At 38.7% G+C, this 16,843-nt stretch overlaps 1 protein-coding gene across 1 annotated transcript in view; it reads left to right on the top strand.

Moving 5' to 3' along the window:
* LOC137291298 (low-density lipoprotein receptor-related protein 4-like) overlaps positions 1-16,389 on the top strand; it is a 106,814-nt gene extending 90,425 nt beyond the window's left edge. The window contains exons 25-32 of the mRNA XM_067822600.1: positions 11,523-11,789; positions 12,409-12,586; positions 12,821-13,039; positions 13,376-13,494; positions 13,774-13,913; positions 14,116-14,272; positions 14,501-14,673; positions 16,228-16,389. Of these exons, the coding sequence (XP_067678701.1) occupies positions 11,523-11,789; positions 12,409-12,586; positions 12,821-13,039; positions 13,376-13,494; positions 13,774-13,913; positions 14,116-14,272; positions 14,501-14,673; positions 16,228-16,389 (1,415 nt within the window). The remainder of the gene's footprint in view (positions 1-11,522; positions 11,790-12,408; positions 12,587-12,820; positions 13,040-13,375; positions 13,495-13,773; positions 13,914-14,115; positions 14,273-14,500; positions 14,674-16,227) is intronic.
* The last annotated feature ends 454 nt before the right edge of the window (positions 16,390-16,843 follow it).

Genomic DNA, 16,843 nt, shown 5'->3' with positions numbered 1-16,843 from the left:
TCCCAACATGTCGCAAAACGAATGGCAATACCGATACCTGAACCGCAATGTGTTGCGATAAATTTGCCACTACACGACCCTGGTGATGATACTTTCTGCCTGCTTCATGAGAATGGAGGGACTGGATTTATTCACTTCAGTATCAAAGCCAAACAAAATGCATGAAAAGTTAAATGGCTGATTTTGATCTGCTAAAATGTTAAATAACTCGGTATAACGTCTCGGCATTTGCAGCGTCAAAACACGAGGCATTGTAAGTCTCATCGTTCCAAAGAAACAACATTATGCAAACTCAATTTATTTATCAGCCAAAATGTTGTTTTTCCAACGACACGTCTCAGCTATTTCCACATCCAAATCTAACAAATAGTTCTCATGCATGCTGCCGCTGACCTCAATGTAACACAATCGTAGGTACCATTACATCTCTCGCAAACAGACATCCTTTGGCGCTCCACGAATGCGGATTTAAATTGTGTTATACTTCCCTTACTTTGTAATAGGTTGAAGCAATTGCTTATGAATTTCAGGTTTTGATCAACACTTCTTCATATGATTTCATCAAGTTTTAATTCTCGGAATATATATTTAAAATATACTAAATAAGAATGGGCCACGTGTTTACATCATCCATACAGTTACACTATTGCAGTATAGAAAATAGTCATCATAGTTTGAGAAAAATGATTACCATGAAATTTTGTCCTCTGTGTACATCGATCAGTGCTATCAGTCAAACCATACCTCAATTCATTGATTTAATCAGAATTCTGATACCATCTGGCACTCTGAAAATAGTAAATTTTCGGGATATTAGCTACTTTCTAAATTACATTTTGTTACAATGACAAACATTGATACCTTAATCACTGCATGCACTATCATGAGCATTTATAAAATACAATTTCAACATTGTGCAATACAGATATCTGCAGATGTAAGGAGAATAAAACGATTTCTTTTGCTTGTGTAAGAGTTGTGTAACCTTATTCACTGCAAGTCAGTAAATACTTTAAAGGTTTTACTGTCAATGAAAGAAATATTACGGAGACAGAAATTATTATGAAATGTAAATTAATCCAGGATACCCTGATGATAATGCCACCATTTGCCTATGAGAAAACATGGCATTGTATCCAGGGTGGCATTAAAACCAGGTAGGACAGTTACAGGCCCTAAGGAATCAACAAGGTGACTGAGCTCTTGTCCCTTGTAATGAACCTTGAATGACTTCTTGGGGTTACAGATAACTTCTTGGGGTTGCAGATGACTTCTTGTTGTAGGTGGCAGGAAGAGTATCTCATCAGGGATTACAAGACTATTTAAAGCATTCATGAGTGTGGCCAATTAATTTGTGTCATGTCAATTAACCAATTAAAGGTCACATGCAACCAAAAAATCAAACATAATTAAAACATAATTATCACTTTATTAAACACAATTAACAAATAAACAAAATTATAAGCGTACAATCGCGATTAAAAAATGCAATATTTTGTACTTGGGCTTACTTCCCTCGAAACGAAGCCCTCGGTAGACCGACCCAGTCATAGATCTAGATCTAGGTTGAATTGGCATTCTTGATGATTTGTTTCGGCAACTGCAAAGTTGTGTTTTACGTTGCATGTGGCCTTCAAATAATGTCTACTACATGCAGTTTGGCATTATAACCAGGGTGGCATTATAACCATGGTCATTATAACCAGTGGGACATTGTAACCAGTGGAGCATTATAACCTTACAATTTATAACCATGAACATTATAACCAGTGGAGCATTATAACCTGACAGATCATAACCATGGATATTATAACCAGTGGTTCATTATGACCTGTGTGGCATTATAACCATGGGAATTATAACCAGTGGGTCGTTATAACTATGAGCATTATAATAAGTGTGGCATTATAACCAGGGACATGGACATTATGACCAATGTGGCATTATAACCAGTGTGACCTATGAGAGACCTATGTCAAACAGAACAGTGTCATCGGTGTGGGCTGATGTGTGATGACACATGACTCACGCCGTTGTAGTGTGCGGATACAACTCGGGCCTGATCAGTCTTGGGCAAATTGAATTCAGCGTGAAACTTCACAACATGAACCAACTGAACTTACTCAGTGCCTGTTGTCGTGTACATTCGACTTTCCCCTGATCCATGAGGACTTGATTGAGTTTTCCACTCTGTGCATAAAATACATCACCATGATGTACAAAGTTGTGTTCCAATGACGCATTGTGACTATTGCTTGGTTAAAAACACAAACCCGTGTTACTGGCTCAGATATGCGTGAAATTCCTGAAATAAGTGTATAAATATTGTCTCTTTCAGTACTCTTCACGATGGAGGAATAAACGATTATACATAACGAGGAAGGCATTATAACCATTGTGGCATTATAACCATGGTGGCATTATAACCAATGTGGCAATATGGCAAGGGTGGCATTATGACCAGGAAAACAATATAACTAGTGTGGCATTATAACAAGGGCGGTTTTCTAACCATGGACATTATGAACAGAGGGACATTATAACTATGGTGGCATTATAACCAGTGTGACATTATAACCATGGTGGCATTATAACCAGGAGCATTATAACCATAATGGCATTATAACCAGAGGGGCATAATGAACAGGACCATTATAACCAGTGTGGCTTTATAGCCAGTGTGGCATAATAACCAGAGGGGCATTATAACCAGGAGCATTATAACAATGGACATTATAACCAGGGTGGCATTATAACCATGAGCATTATAACCAGTGTGGCATTATAACCAGAGGGGCATTATAACCAGTGTGGCATTATAATCAGTGTGGCATTATACTCAAGGTGGCATTATAACCAGGGGCATTATAACAATGGACATTATAACCAGGGTGGAATTATAACCAGGATAACATTACAACTAATGTGGCATTATAACCATGAGCATTATAACAAGGGACATTATAACCAGGGTGGCATTATAACCAGGATAACATTACAACTAATGTGGCATTATAACCATGAGCATTATAACCAATGTGGCATTATAACCAGAGGGGCATTATAACCAGTGTGGCATTATAATCAGTGTGGCATTATACTCAAGGTGGCATTATAACCAGGGGCATTATAATCAGGGGCATTAGAACCAGGGTAGCATTATAAGTAGTGTGGCATTATAACCAGTGTGGCATTCTACTGGGCATTATAACCAGGGGGCGCTGTATGATAGTGCTTCCTCGAAAATCCAAAACAGACAGTGCAACAGATTTTCTTAAAGAGATCCCTATTGCACAAGCGGTGTGCAAAGACAGATTTCAAAGTATCAAGTTATCCATGCACATGATTCCCTTCAACATGTATTCAACATCATAAATATTCTGTGTCACTTAATATCATTTTCTTTGCAGTAGCAGTCGGCGACTAACCGAATCGGGCAGTCACGCTGATCTGTTGAAGGTTTACTCTTCATTCTTTGCATTGAGGTGAAAGTGAACACTTTAGGTTCTAAACCTTCCACACGCCATGTCTGTCTGACTGATGTCACTGTCGACGATGTAACAATGCAGACTGGCACTGTAATGATGGTATCAACTGGATTTATTTTCTTTAAAGCATAAATCTTAATTGATGTGGTTACGGTTAAGAATTTACCGTGACAAAGTATGTAAGAAATCCCCTTGTGAACCAGCAAAACAAAACAAAGACAAGTCGTAAAAGTTCAAATTCTGTATTATTATGCAACGAGAGCAAGGCATACAAGGTCACAAGTCAATTTCACAATGCTGATTACAAATTCAATACAAGTGAGACAAAATCTAAGGCAATGAGTCACAAACTATAATACAGTAAACTCACCAAAGTCTTAGTGCGAGAGAGAATCAACTATGCAGAATGTAAACACAGCGATCGGTCTGACAACGGTTACTGTGGGGCAGGCGTTGATGATTGTTGGCAATGATGTAACTCCAATGAATGTGTGTCCCTCGCAACACGGCAACCAGCCTTTTATATATATACTCAGTCATGTCCCGAAAGTTCGGGCACACACGACAATCGTCAACACAGTAGAATGCCCTCGAAAAAGTCTCCCGGAAGTAAACACATAGAAAACTAAGAGCAGATAAATTCCGGAAAACCAGAATCCTAAAAGTGCTGACCATCTATTAAACGAAATGTGACCCATCATAATTATTATTCAAAACACTAAATGTTGTGACCAAATAATAATTGTTACTTAATTAATAATAAAATATACAGAAAATACACACTGGCAACAATGTCCAGACACGAAAGGAGAAAAACTTTTCTCCACGTTGTGTTGTACCAGACAGGTACCATAAACATTCTGCATAACACACAGATATCAGAATATGTTGTATTAATACAGTATGAAGTCTAAGAAAATATTGTTACATTAAACGTATAGCCAAATGCTGTATTCTAACATTACATCACATAAACAGTTACATGTCACATGGTAGATTTTACGGCTTTAACATCATTAGCAAGAGGAGAGAATTTGACCCAGAAGAAGTTGCATAGACGACAACATTTGTGACAGAAACAACATGGTGCAGGCGGAAGTGTGGTTCATTGATGAATCACGATTTCTGCTCGGACAGAATCGCTCGAAATAGAGTACGCTGCCTTTCACAGATCAGCAGATGCTAAAGCGGAGGTTTGTTGGTGTAGGGAGCTATATTCTATTCGTAGATGTCTGATGGTTGGAGGAGCAACGAAATTTAACAGCAAGTCTCTACATCGGTCAGATTCTCCAGCATCACCTTCTTGCGATTATCAACAAGAGTGGATTCTTTGTGACGAACATCACAAGTTTGTGACGAACTCTGTATACGTGTACGTCGATATCGACATACCGCACATGCACTCTCATAAATGCCCAAAGCGTTCCAGAAAGAAAGGGGAGAATTCCACAGGGCGTTACGGAGTAGCCTAGTGGTTAAAGCGTTCGCTCGTTACGCCAAAATGCCCAGGTTCCATTCCCCACAGGAGTACGATGTGTAAAGCTCATTACTGGTGTCCCCTGCCTTGATATTGCTGGGATACTGCTAACAGCGCCGTAAAACCATATTCACGCTTTTACAATCAGAATTGTTATGACAACAGACCATGTAACTTTCACCATACTAAATTTCATCCTTGCATCAATTAAATAACTGTACATATTTGTCTTGTTAGCGCTAATTCAGTAAACCTATACGTTTGTGTTTGGAGAGTATATATTGTCTGTACTGACACGCATACCTTTCATCATTATTTCTCTTGTATTTTCTTCACTAATTTCTCTCCTGGCCTTTGTTGGCACAAGAATTGTGCCAGTACACAGCTCAACATTGACGCCTTTTATCTTCAGGTCTCCTTCATCCCCAAAGGATGGTTACTGGGGCATTTACCATTGCTGCAATAGGGATATTCATACTGTTTCCACATGGTAAGTACCATTTTGATATTTGATACCTTTAAAAGTAACATTTTGATATTTGATACTTGTAAAATCCATCTTATGATGTTTGATAACCTTAAAAGTTCCATATATATACTTAATATATTTCAAGGTACCATTTAGATATTTGATACCCTTAAAGATACCATTTAGGTGCTTGAAACCTTTGAAAAAACCATTCTAAAATTTGATATCTGTAAAATTACCATGTTTGTGCTTGATCTCTTTTAAAGTACCATTTTAATGTTTGATTCCCTTAAAAGTACTGTGTTTATTTTTGGAGCGTTTTAAGAGAACGTGTTTTAATATAACAACATTATCATAAATTTACCCTACAACAAGCACTAGAACCGATATCAATGTCGGCATGTCCTCATTAGGAAGGATACTACAGATTTTACACACTCCCGTGTAAGCTAAGACAAAACTGAAGCCAAAGATATCAGTTTATATTACCAGTAGAAAGGGCTAAATGAAAACAGGAAAGCCTGTTTGGAAAGCAATTTTCTATAAAACTGCGAATAGTATTTGAATATAGTAGCTTGTTGTACAAGAGAAGATATACCAGATATTGTTAATTCAGATTTAGGGCTATGAGTTTCACCTTTGACATAACGTTTTACCTGTATCACTTCGTCCTGTGGTGTGAGGAGACCAGTATGTATTGGGGATTTAAGATTCAGGAACATTATGTTTGGCCTGAGACATTATCATTCAGAAGTACGCTATCCTTGCGATTTGGAGGTACATTGATTTGTTTTGAGAAAACAGGTTGAAGGACGTTACCAAGGATGAGGGATTGGGTATACCCCCAAGCTCTGTGTTCCACACACTAGAGAAGATGACGTCCGAAAGACCTCATCCTTATGGTCTGAATTTTTTCATTGGACGTAGAAAGGGTTTTGTCGTTTATAGTTATTTCAAATATAGTGAATTATAGGGAATTTAGCCCTAACTCGAGGTTATTGTACACTACTTCCAGGCAAAGACGCTGCAACCAACAAGGCGGGCGTCAATTTCGAGTGTACTAACGGAAGAACAATTTCATTGCAATGGAGATGCGATGAGGAAAACGATTGTGGAGACAACTCTGACGAGAGCTATTGTTGTAAGTATCAGAGAGTATTTTGGAGAAAAGGCCGTGTAATGTTTCATGTCATTGGCAGAATCGGTTTTTCTTTGAAAATTATGTTTGTGCAAAATGAAAATAATTTGGTTTTCATCGATTTTAATTATAGAGCTATACATACAACACACGAAACTCCTCATAGTGAGAACCTTAGGTTACAAATTTGCATGTTAGATTGGCTACCCTGTGGTTTTGACCTGAAATCAAAATGTGACGAACTGTTTTCCTAATTGCGGTACATCTCTTAGTCGTGTTTAGGTCGAGCTCACGTCTGCGTCGAACCTTTATAGTTTTAGAATGTGAACAAATGTTCATTGGACTTACGTAATCTTGCCTTCTGAAACAGAGGTATTACCTAGTTTTCATTATTATCAAACCTTATAATCCAAAGGTACAACAGAAATGTTTGTGTGGAAGGCTACGCTTGGTGTTATTAGTAAACAGCACGTCGGTATGTATCAATGCGCCACTGCGATCATGAGAATAGAGATAATATAAAACAGGGTGCGAACTTCGGGTTGTGAGATATCGTTCATGCTACATGTCATAATTTCAGAATGAAGTAGCTATCTGATAATACCTGGCCAGCAACCCATGCTTGTCCGGTGGTCAGGAAACTGCGTACGTTGATGTTCATGATGTTCATCAGTGGATAGTTTGGTCCAGATTCGATGATTTACAGATAACTTACAGTTAAACAACAAACAACTAAACAAGCTTCAATCATAGCTACGAGGGGATGTCAAAAGGCAGGGGGTCTAACACTATTCTCGATGTCCGATGTTGCCATTTTATTGTGAAGGGATTATTAGCAAAGCCATATCCAAAGTTTCACATATGAGGGCAACATGGTTAACGAGATATGCGTCATCACAACTCATGTTTTTGTTATCTTACCTCAGTATTATGGAAGCGGCATAAGCGGCTGCTAACTTAATGCTAACTGTCAGGCACCAAAAAGTTGAAACTGACGATATGTCCAGATGATCCCATGGAGGGAGCATTACAATGGTATTTTCACTTTCAGCGAAACGTACTTGTGCTGCAAATGAGTTTCCGTGCCTGAATGAGATATGTATCCCCAACAGATGGACATGTGACAAGGACAACGATTGTGGCGACAACTCAGACGAAGCTGACGACTTATGTGGTGAGTGCAGCACGCCATTGGGTTTTCAGCTCAAAAAGTGATACAAACTTTGGAAGCAGCCGCTTTTGCAGATTAGTCATAAACTGATTCACCTAATTGTCGTGGTGGATTTGTTTAGGCAAAATATGATGTGCGCATTTTGTAAGCATTTCAGCTACACGCCTTTGTTTTTCTTTCGAGTGATCAGTGTAATTTCTACTAATACCTTTGAATACAGTTCGCCTTTCCAAAGATCTTCGACGATCCATACTTGTTGCGACTTGCAGACGGGTTGGGTGGCCTCCCATGGATGCCAATGAAAGATTTATGAAATAGTTGTGGCCTGTACCTGGCGATTGTAACCTTGAGATACCATGGATCCGTGATTATGACCATGCAATGCATGAGAAAATAACTGGGTCGTTTGTCTGTTACATCTCACCATCTCACCTCGCCTTTGAAACGTTTCCCTTGCATCCCAAGTACACTCGTTATACTTGGTTTGGTACCTCCAAATCTCTTGGCACAGATCAGGGGAGTGCTCGAGTTCTCCAATGGGAGCACAGCCCCACTGACTCTCTAGGTAATGCAGTGTATCGGAGTCTACATGTTCTCAGGGAAGTTGGTGGAAGCGACTGGGTAGCGTTTCCTGGGAGAAGTCCTATTTCCTGTCGGCTGCGTGAAGAGAGATCTCGAGTTGATCATGAGCCTTACAAGCCTGACTGTGCCAGGATCACCCGAACCCAGTCTGCTATTCGTCCTTCACCTCCACCACTTCTCAGACAGTCTCGTTTCAGATGGAGTAGGCACCATGGCCACTATTGAACCAACGCTATTGAGCTTGTGTGCTATCCACAGATACAAATGCAGATTCATTTTGTCTTTCCATGATGGTCGACAGAGGATTTATCGTTGTAAAGGATAGCTGAGGCCGATTTGGTGTTGGGTCGGTCATGGTTTGGGTAGGTATAGTGGTTTCTGGGCGAACTCCAGTGCACATGGTCAACGGTAATCGTATTGGGTTCTGGCTAGGTACTATTCTGGCTATGCATGGCGTTTATGGTCAACCCTCTTTACTGCATGACGACAACGTTTGGTCTCATACGGTCATGATTTCACGGAGGCAGTAGTAGTCCGTAGGAAGCACGGTGTAGAGTGGACGGAATGGGCAGCATGCTCGTCAGACCTCAACTCATTTGAGCATGCCCGGGGTGAACTCTGTCGACGTGTTTGTAAATACGTCACCCAGCACCAGGACTCCGCTGATCTGTAGTAGAGGAATGGAAACGCTCTTTGTGAATTTGATGAGAAGCGTGGGAGCAAGGTGCACCTGTGATTTGGACGCGCGAAGAGAGGTATTTATTGAATGACCTTAATGCTTCTCATTTTCATTTAGGGGTTTGGTCTACACAACTGATATTTCCTAGTGCTGTCTAGTGTCTGTTTGTCAACACATTGAATATTATGGTGACTCCCTTAGTTGAATTGTTTCAGGAAAATGTTCTCTGTCCTGTGCTCTATATCATTTGTCCCCTAATTAATGAAGCCTAATATATATTTTCTTTATAGGCAAAAAAACATGCGACCCAAACATGTTTGTTTGCAATAATGGTCAGTGCATTGCATCAAACTGGGTATGTGATGGAGCTGCGGATTGCCAAGGATCTGACAAGGAAGATGAACTCAACTGTTGTGAGTATTCATTAAGTTTTAGTCATGTACGTGTTGATTTGCAACTTTGTTTAGTAATGTCCTTTGTCCATGATATTCCTCCAATAAAACATGTTTCACATCTCTTTGCTATCATGAGATTTGATTTAATAAGTGAAATGATCTTTTAGCTGTTACATGTAAGAAAGACGAGTTCACCTGTGACAATGGACAATGCATATCACAGAAATGGAAGTGTGATGGCGATAAGGACTGCGAGGATGGCTCTGATGAAGACAATTGTGGTACGTTGCTCCACACTGACATTCATTATTTAGCTTTTCGACCACAGTTTCGTTTGCAATCCTAAAGACGGAAATGTTGAAATAACATTACCTATCTTGTTGAAGTGAATGAATCTAGTTTTACTTATAACATTGTTCAAGCATCATCACGTCAGAGAACATCAAAAATACACGTGGAGAAAAGTGCATCTACATGGAGTATCGAACCTAAGTCGTGACGGGCGAAGACTTCACCCGTTAAACAAATACTTATTATAATGATTGAAAATATTTACTTTAGAATTATTTTGGTGAGATGCCAAAGAAAGTTCAACTTTGACGATTGGAAAAATTGACTTGCTTAGTTTTCAAGGAAATTGAAATTCCTTGTCTTTCAAGAGTCATCACCGACGTGTGCCGCCAATACGTTTACCTGTCTCGATGGCAGGTGTGTCCATAAAACATGGTGGTGTGATGGAGACATGGACTGCCCCGACTACAGTGATGAAACCAACTGTAAGGAAATATGTTTCCCAGCAACTATTTAAATGCAAAACGTCTGGTAAATGTATTCACTCTTTGACGGTCATTTTGATGATTGATGAAATTTGTATTTTTTATTCTTTTTCACATTTGTCTTTTGTAAACACTTCAAATCTCAAGAGGATATCAATAGCTGTTCTACAAGCTTGTTACACCTGTATTCTGAAATTGTTCTTTGTGCTTTTTTGATATCGTTGAAAACTTTCTCCAGTTTTTACATGTGTTAGTATTGTCCATTCCAGGCAATGATGCATGTGACGGTGGCGAGATCATGTGTTTAGATGGGCGTGATTGTGTAGCGAGATCTCTACAGTGTGACGGTACCTACGACTGTCAAGATGGTTCAGATGAACGAAATTGCACAGGTGAGTACTTGTAGTGTATATGCATAACGCACAGATTACAAAGATTAGTATGTGATGTTGTCTGGCCAACCCAACGCCAATGTCTGACTCCTTGACTTTATAATTTCAATTCTTTTCATGTACAATCTGCCTCATTAAAAACTGAGGTTTAAAGAAATGGACAGGTTCTTCGGAAGAGTAGCAAATATATAACACTTTGGCTGAATGTCTGCCGTGATTTAAAAGACCATCAAACGTCACTGACTTGGCATTGTAGGTTTTAGTGAAGTATTTAGATGATATAGCCGTAGACATGAACAGTGCTTATATCATCGCATCCCTATTGTGTGGTTTGATGCTCATGATGTTGATCACCATTGTGTGTGGTCTGAACTCGATTAGTCGCACACCGCCGCCATATAGCTGGAATATTTCTTCGTGCGGTCTCAGAAAAAACACCCCATATAGTCTAAATGCTGTAAGATTCATGAAGCAATTCAAATCGATATAACAACCCAGAAATCTACATTCTAAGCCAACACATTCCAGCCAACCAAATAAAATACACCAAATACACTGATTACTACAAAGTAATGCCAGTGACAATACACGGTGAGGTTCCAAACTAAGATCAAATGGTTGAAGCAATAATAGCGGTGAAGTCTGCACCAACAGATTTCACCCTACAAGATCATGGGTCAAGTTTAAAACACGAGTAAATTGGAGTGTCATCTTTACTTAGTGGCCTGATGTTATAGGAGGTGAATTCAAGCAATAAAATTGCCATATTGTTTAGCAAAATATTAACCTACCTTAACAACATGTCTGGCCCAGGTGAGGTACCTGCCACCGGTTGGTTGCATGTGCAACACTTCAGTATGCAATGCAGTGTAGTGTTCCTTGGTCTGATAACGCAGGACTAACTGCCCTGTTATTACATGGGACGATGCTCAACCATTGTCGTATGTCCTTGCAGTCATTGCAGTTGATCCGTGCAGCAATAACAATGGTGGATGTGAACAAATCTGTGTCAGCCTGTCCGGAAATACGAGCAAGTGTGACTGCAATCCAGGTTACAGTCTCACGAATGATTCCCAGACCGTGTGTACAGACATTGATGAGTGCCAGGACAATCCCATTCATGGCACTTGCTCTCAAATTTGTAAAAACACCAAGGGAAGTTACAAGTGCGAATGCGTTAACAATTATTCACTCGTCAACAGGAGATACTGCAAAGCTAACAGTAAGTCTTTGGCGTAAGGCATCATGGCAACACGTTTGACTGTTACAGAAATTGGTGGTACTGCTCCTTTGCGGAGTGGAACTTCAAAACTTCAAACGTCCACTTTGTAGCTATTCTAGAACTAACTGACATAAACTAACAGTACGATTTAATTCCCAGTTTCATTAACCCATGAACGCACTCAGGCTGTCTGTTGTTGATGCAAGCATGCTAGTATATAAATAGTTTCCATATGTTTTTGTTAGATATGTGTAACATTTGACATGGTCCTAACTAGTTGACGTCTTCATGAAGAGTATTTTTATTATTTCGAGAGATATTATTGACTTTGTCATCTTGTTATTGTGGTGAAGTGGAATCGATTTATGTATATGTGTGCTGTTACCACTACAAAGGTATTACGTTTGAAGAGCCTACCTGTCAATACCTGTCAATGGAAGAACATGCTTTTTTGAGATATCAAATTTTGGCTTACCTGTGCCATATATTAAAACATATCAATCATGTCTTTCTGCCATTTTGTAGTATGTCAGTTGATCGGATTGTTTTGGGTTTGTTTGACTTTTGGACACAAAGATACTGGAACCGAAACATGTTTCTTGATCTAATTTTTACATAGGCGGTCACCCAGAGCTTCTGCTGGCAACCAGGAGTGATCTACGTAGAATCGACCTCGAAACTCTGCAAATGAGGCTGGTCCTTGGTGATGCATATGTTTCACCTGCTGTTGCCGTGGATTTCGACTTTCTCGAAAATAAAGTGTACTGGACAGATGTAGCAAAGGGGGGTATTTTTAGGTAATTTAGCTATAATTGCTAATTAATTGAGAATATTGATTGTCAGAAAAACAAAGAATTCGGGAGGTATCTCAACTAAAAATATCCATATTCATATATTCACACGTGTAGTGTCAAATCACAGATATGAAAATTAACTTCAGGTATAAGCATCCATTTCATAACTGTGTAAAACAAACATGGATACAAGATGGCGCCTTTTGAAGTGCTGAACCTTGAAATCTTTTTCTCCAGTGTTGACTTAGATAACAAGTCATCGGTTGAAGGGGTAGCATCCACAGATGTCAGAAGTCCCGATGGACTTGCAGTAGACTGGATCAACAAGCACCTGTACTGGACTGACACTGGCTTGGACAGGATTGAAATTTCCTCTTTGAATGGCAAGATGAGAAAGACTCTTATTGACTCTGGATTAGATGAACCAAGAGCCATAGTACTGGATCCCAACCATGGGTAAGTCACACCTCTGTAATGAGACAGAGAAGAATGGTGCCATTCTTACATTTGGATGCTAATCACTCGTCACGTTAAGAGTAAAAAACATGATCATGAAAACTGTTTGTCTAATGAGCGATGTAGCATGATTTCTCTGGAGACAAAATAGGCTTCATCACGAGGCCATATAATGCTACGAACCATTAAACCCCTTTCATATTCATAAGATTCGGATATTTTAAAACAATACGAGAAACCAATGAATAAATCTGAAAATATTGAAAATGAATTAAACGGTTTGAAATCAACCGATATTTCTGAGGAGATATTTATATACCTTTTCATTACTTGCAGCCTAATGTTTTGGACTGACTGGGGTAAAGAGCCTAAGATTGAACGATGTGGAATGGATGGCAGTGACAGGAAAGTGATTGTCAACACAAGCATCGCCTGGCCAAATGGACTCACAATTGGTTGGTATCAAGATTGACATATTCCATAAAAAGTACAGCTCATTGTTGACTTCACCGTAGCTTTGATAGGTTGACTTCGAATACGTTGTGTTTGTAAAAGTGATTTTATCCCTTTTTCTATTTTGTATGTCCATAGCATCGATTATGTTCCAACTGTCAGTGATGTTACTGTTTGTAGAAGGATGTAAAGCCGTTTTCCATTGGGCGATATAAATGTGTAAGCATTTCAGTTTAACATATTCTGTTTACACATTTCTGAATGAATGACTATCCTTTCAGATTATATTGCTAACAGACTGTATTGGGTTGATTCCAAGCTGCGCATCATTGAGAGTTCAAACATGTTGGGACTGGAACGTGTGTCTGTTCTTCAGAGTGTCCTTCATCTCCACAGTCCTTTTGCTATCACTGTATTCGAAGTGAGTGTTGAACGTGTATCTGTTCTTCAGAGTGTCCTTCACCTGCACAGTCCCTTTGTCATCACAGTATTTGAAGTGACTTGTGCAGAACTGCTATTTTAAAGAGTTTGTGAATAACGCTGTTTGTGAAGAAAAGTTTGGCCATGTATGTTGTGTTTAAATGTTTCCCACACTGTTACTTACTAACACGTTTCTATTTAAGGATTTTCTTTACTGGAGTGACTGGTACTCTGAATCTGTTAAGAAATACAGCAAGTTCGGAAGACGTAGTGACGAGGAAGTGGAAACAATAGTCACGAATATTTATTCACCCATGGGTGTGCGTGTATTCCATCCCTACAGACAACAAATAATTAGAAGTAAGAAGATGCTCAATTTCAAAACAGTTTTTATAAATCAGCATGTAATATGACAGTATCACTCCTAAGTGTTCAGTTTGCGATGTTTCTCATTTAAGGTAGTTAATCAGGATCTACGTATATTCATTAGGTGATCTCAGGGCAAATATTTTAATATGGTAATATGATTCGAAGGTTACGTTTATGTTATACTTTATTGTTTAACAAAGTAATGTCTTCTGCTAATAGGGTTGTGTGGTGATAACAATGGCGGCTGTTCCCACTTCTGTCTGCCAAAAGCTTATGATCCCAGCATTAGTGAACTCTTCGTTTGCGACTGTCCCAATGGACTCGTCTTGTCATCAGATAGGAAGACCTGTGTTGACGGAGGTACGTATATATCAACAAACATGTGTGTTCTCGTAACTTAGCATGTATGACTTTCTGAATTTTTTAGTGGCACAAATTAAAGATTACACAAGACATAAAAACCATTTTGAATATATGTCTATTTCTTGTTTTATATTGGAATGTTGATCTTACATATGTCTTAACATACAACCATTATGTTTCTTTTTTCAGATATAACTACGTTAGTTTGAAGTTTCATATCTTCCCTTGCCTTTTAGAATTTCATCACATCATGTTTTCCCCATCCAATATATTTTCTTTGTTTCAATGACAGCTCATGGTCAATTGTTCATATATTGTAGTGTTTATGTACGTATATATGTTTGTATATTGTATATATGTTTGTATATTGTATATATGTTTGTATATTGTATATATGTTTTTCATATCCCATGATTTACATGAATTTTCTTTATTGAATCATTTTCTAATTACAGAAAATACAGGATCGGTTAGACACTTTTATCAGCATAGCTACAAATTAGACATTAACAACAAACAACGGTGTCATTGTGACATGTTTGTTTGATGACCGGAAGAGAAGATACACAACTGGAATCAAGTGTAGCCTCTTTCATTTCATTACGTAAATGCGAAATTTCGCGAGGCTTTGAGACCATACGTTAAGTAATTACATTTCATGCAACAATGTACGTGATAATATGTGAAGATTTTCGCGAACACCTTGTGTCAGTTTTAGTATAAATACAATCCGCATAAATTTATGTGAGGATCCGAGAATGACAAACGTGCCAGAATGTACAAGAATGACACAAGACTAATAGACATTGCACGAGAGTACTCAGGTGCATTCAAGAGATTGATTGTATGACATATCTGCGGCGAATGCTCTTTACATACACATCACGAAACCTTTTAGTAAGTGAGTCAGAAGTGAGCAGTTAGGAGTACATGTCGAACTGACTGCTAAAGAATACTGACTTCATTCTCATGTAACAGGTCATCGCAGGGGATGGCTATGCCAATCTGAAAACGGTGAAGGATCTTTTTAATAGCGTTCATAATCATTAAAGTATTGAGTTTTAAAAAAAAATTGACAAATTTTGATAGGTATAAATTTTAATTTGTGACAGTGACTCAAGGACTTAGACTGTTAGGGATATTACTTTCAAAGGGGGTTGAAGTAGCATAATAAAAGTACTGTCCCCCAGTAATGTAAGTCCCATTCGAATTATTTTTATTAAGCGTTTTTAATCGTATAATATGTGCTAGTTTAAATTAAAAGTATGCCTAATTTTGACTACAATCGCCAATGGGTGAAGGGTTTATGTAAACCTAGCTTGGGTCCATGCAGGGAGCAAAGGTACTGTAAGTCCCCATGGTTCATGGAATAGCGAACTACTTTCAGTTGTTGGCGATCTGTGACACCGTTTTTCTATTGTATTGTCCGAATAGATAATATTTTTTAGATTTTCACACAGACTTTTCAATAATTTAATAAGTATTATTTGCAGTGTGATCTGTTCAAAGCAAAAAGGAACTGCCTATTTTCAATGTGAAGGTATATCATGAGGTTTCGAGTAATCCCTTTTGATACATTTCAGAAACGCAGTGTCTCATCATTTAGGGGGTCACAGCTGCAGTACAAGATCGACACATCAGATTGTCACATCAAATCGACACATCACGTCACCACATCAGATGGACAAATCAAGTGGACACGTCAGATCGACACATCAGACCGACATATCATGTCACCACATTAGACAGACGCATAATAACGATTTTGTATCATCACTTCGGACGGTAAATATAATTACTCTCACATAAATAGGACTTCCATTTCATTAGCTAAAATCATCAATTCCATGCTCCATCAGAAATGTTTATAGACATTAGTACCGCAGTAACATACATGCCATTTTAGCACGTAAATCCAGGGGTACCCTGTGAATCTTTATTTCCTGTGAACAGTGTGTGTGTTTGTGTGTTTGTGTGTGTGTGTGTTACGGTTCTTTTAGCAATATTCCAGTAACATCACGGGGACACCAAAAACTGACTTCACACACTGTGGTCATATGGGGACTCAAACCTGGATGTTCGGCGTGACGAGCGAACACCTTAACCACTCGGCTATCCCATCGACCCAATTTCCTATAAACATCCAATCAAACACATGCTCTTACAGGTCTTAACATCTGTTTGAACTGCCAGAAAAAC

The sequence above is a fragment of the Haliotis asinina genome, chromosome 7 (genome assembly GCF_037392515.1).
Source record: "Haliotis asinina isolate JCU_RB_2024 chromosome 7, JCU_Hal_asi_v2, whole genome shotgun sequence".
NCBI lineage: Eukaryota > Metazoa > Mollusca > Gastropoda > Lepetellida > Haliotidae > Haliotis > Haliotis asinina.
The sequence above is the reverse complement of the archived record's forward strand: the minus strand, read 5'-3'. Positions and strand labels throughout refer to the sequence as shown.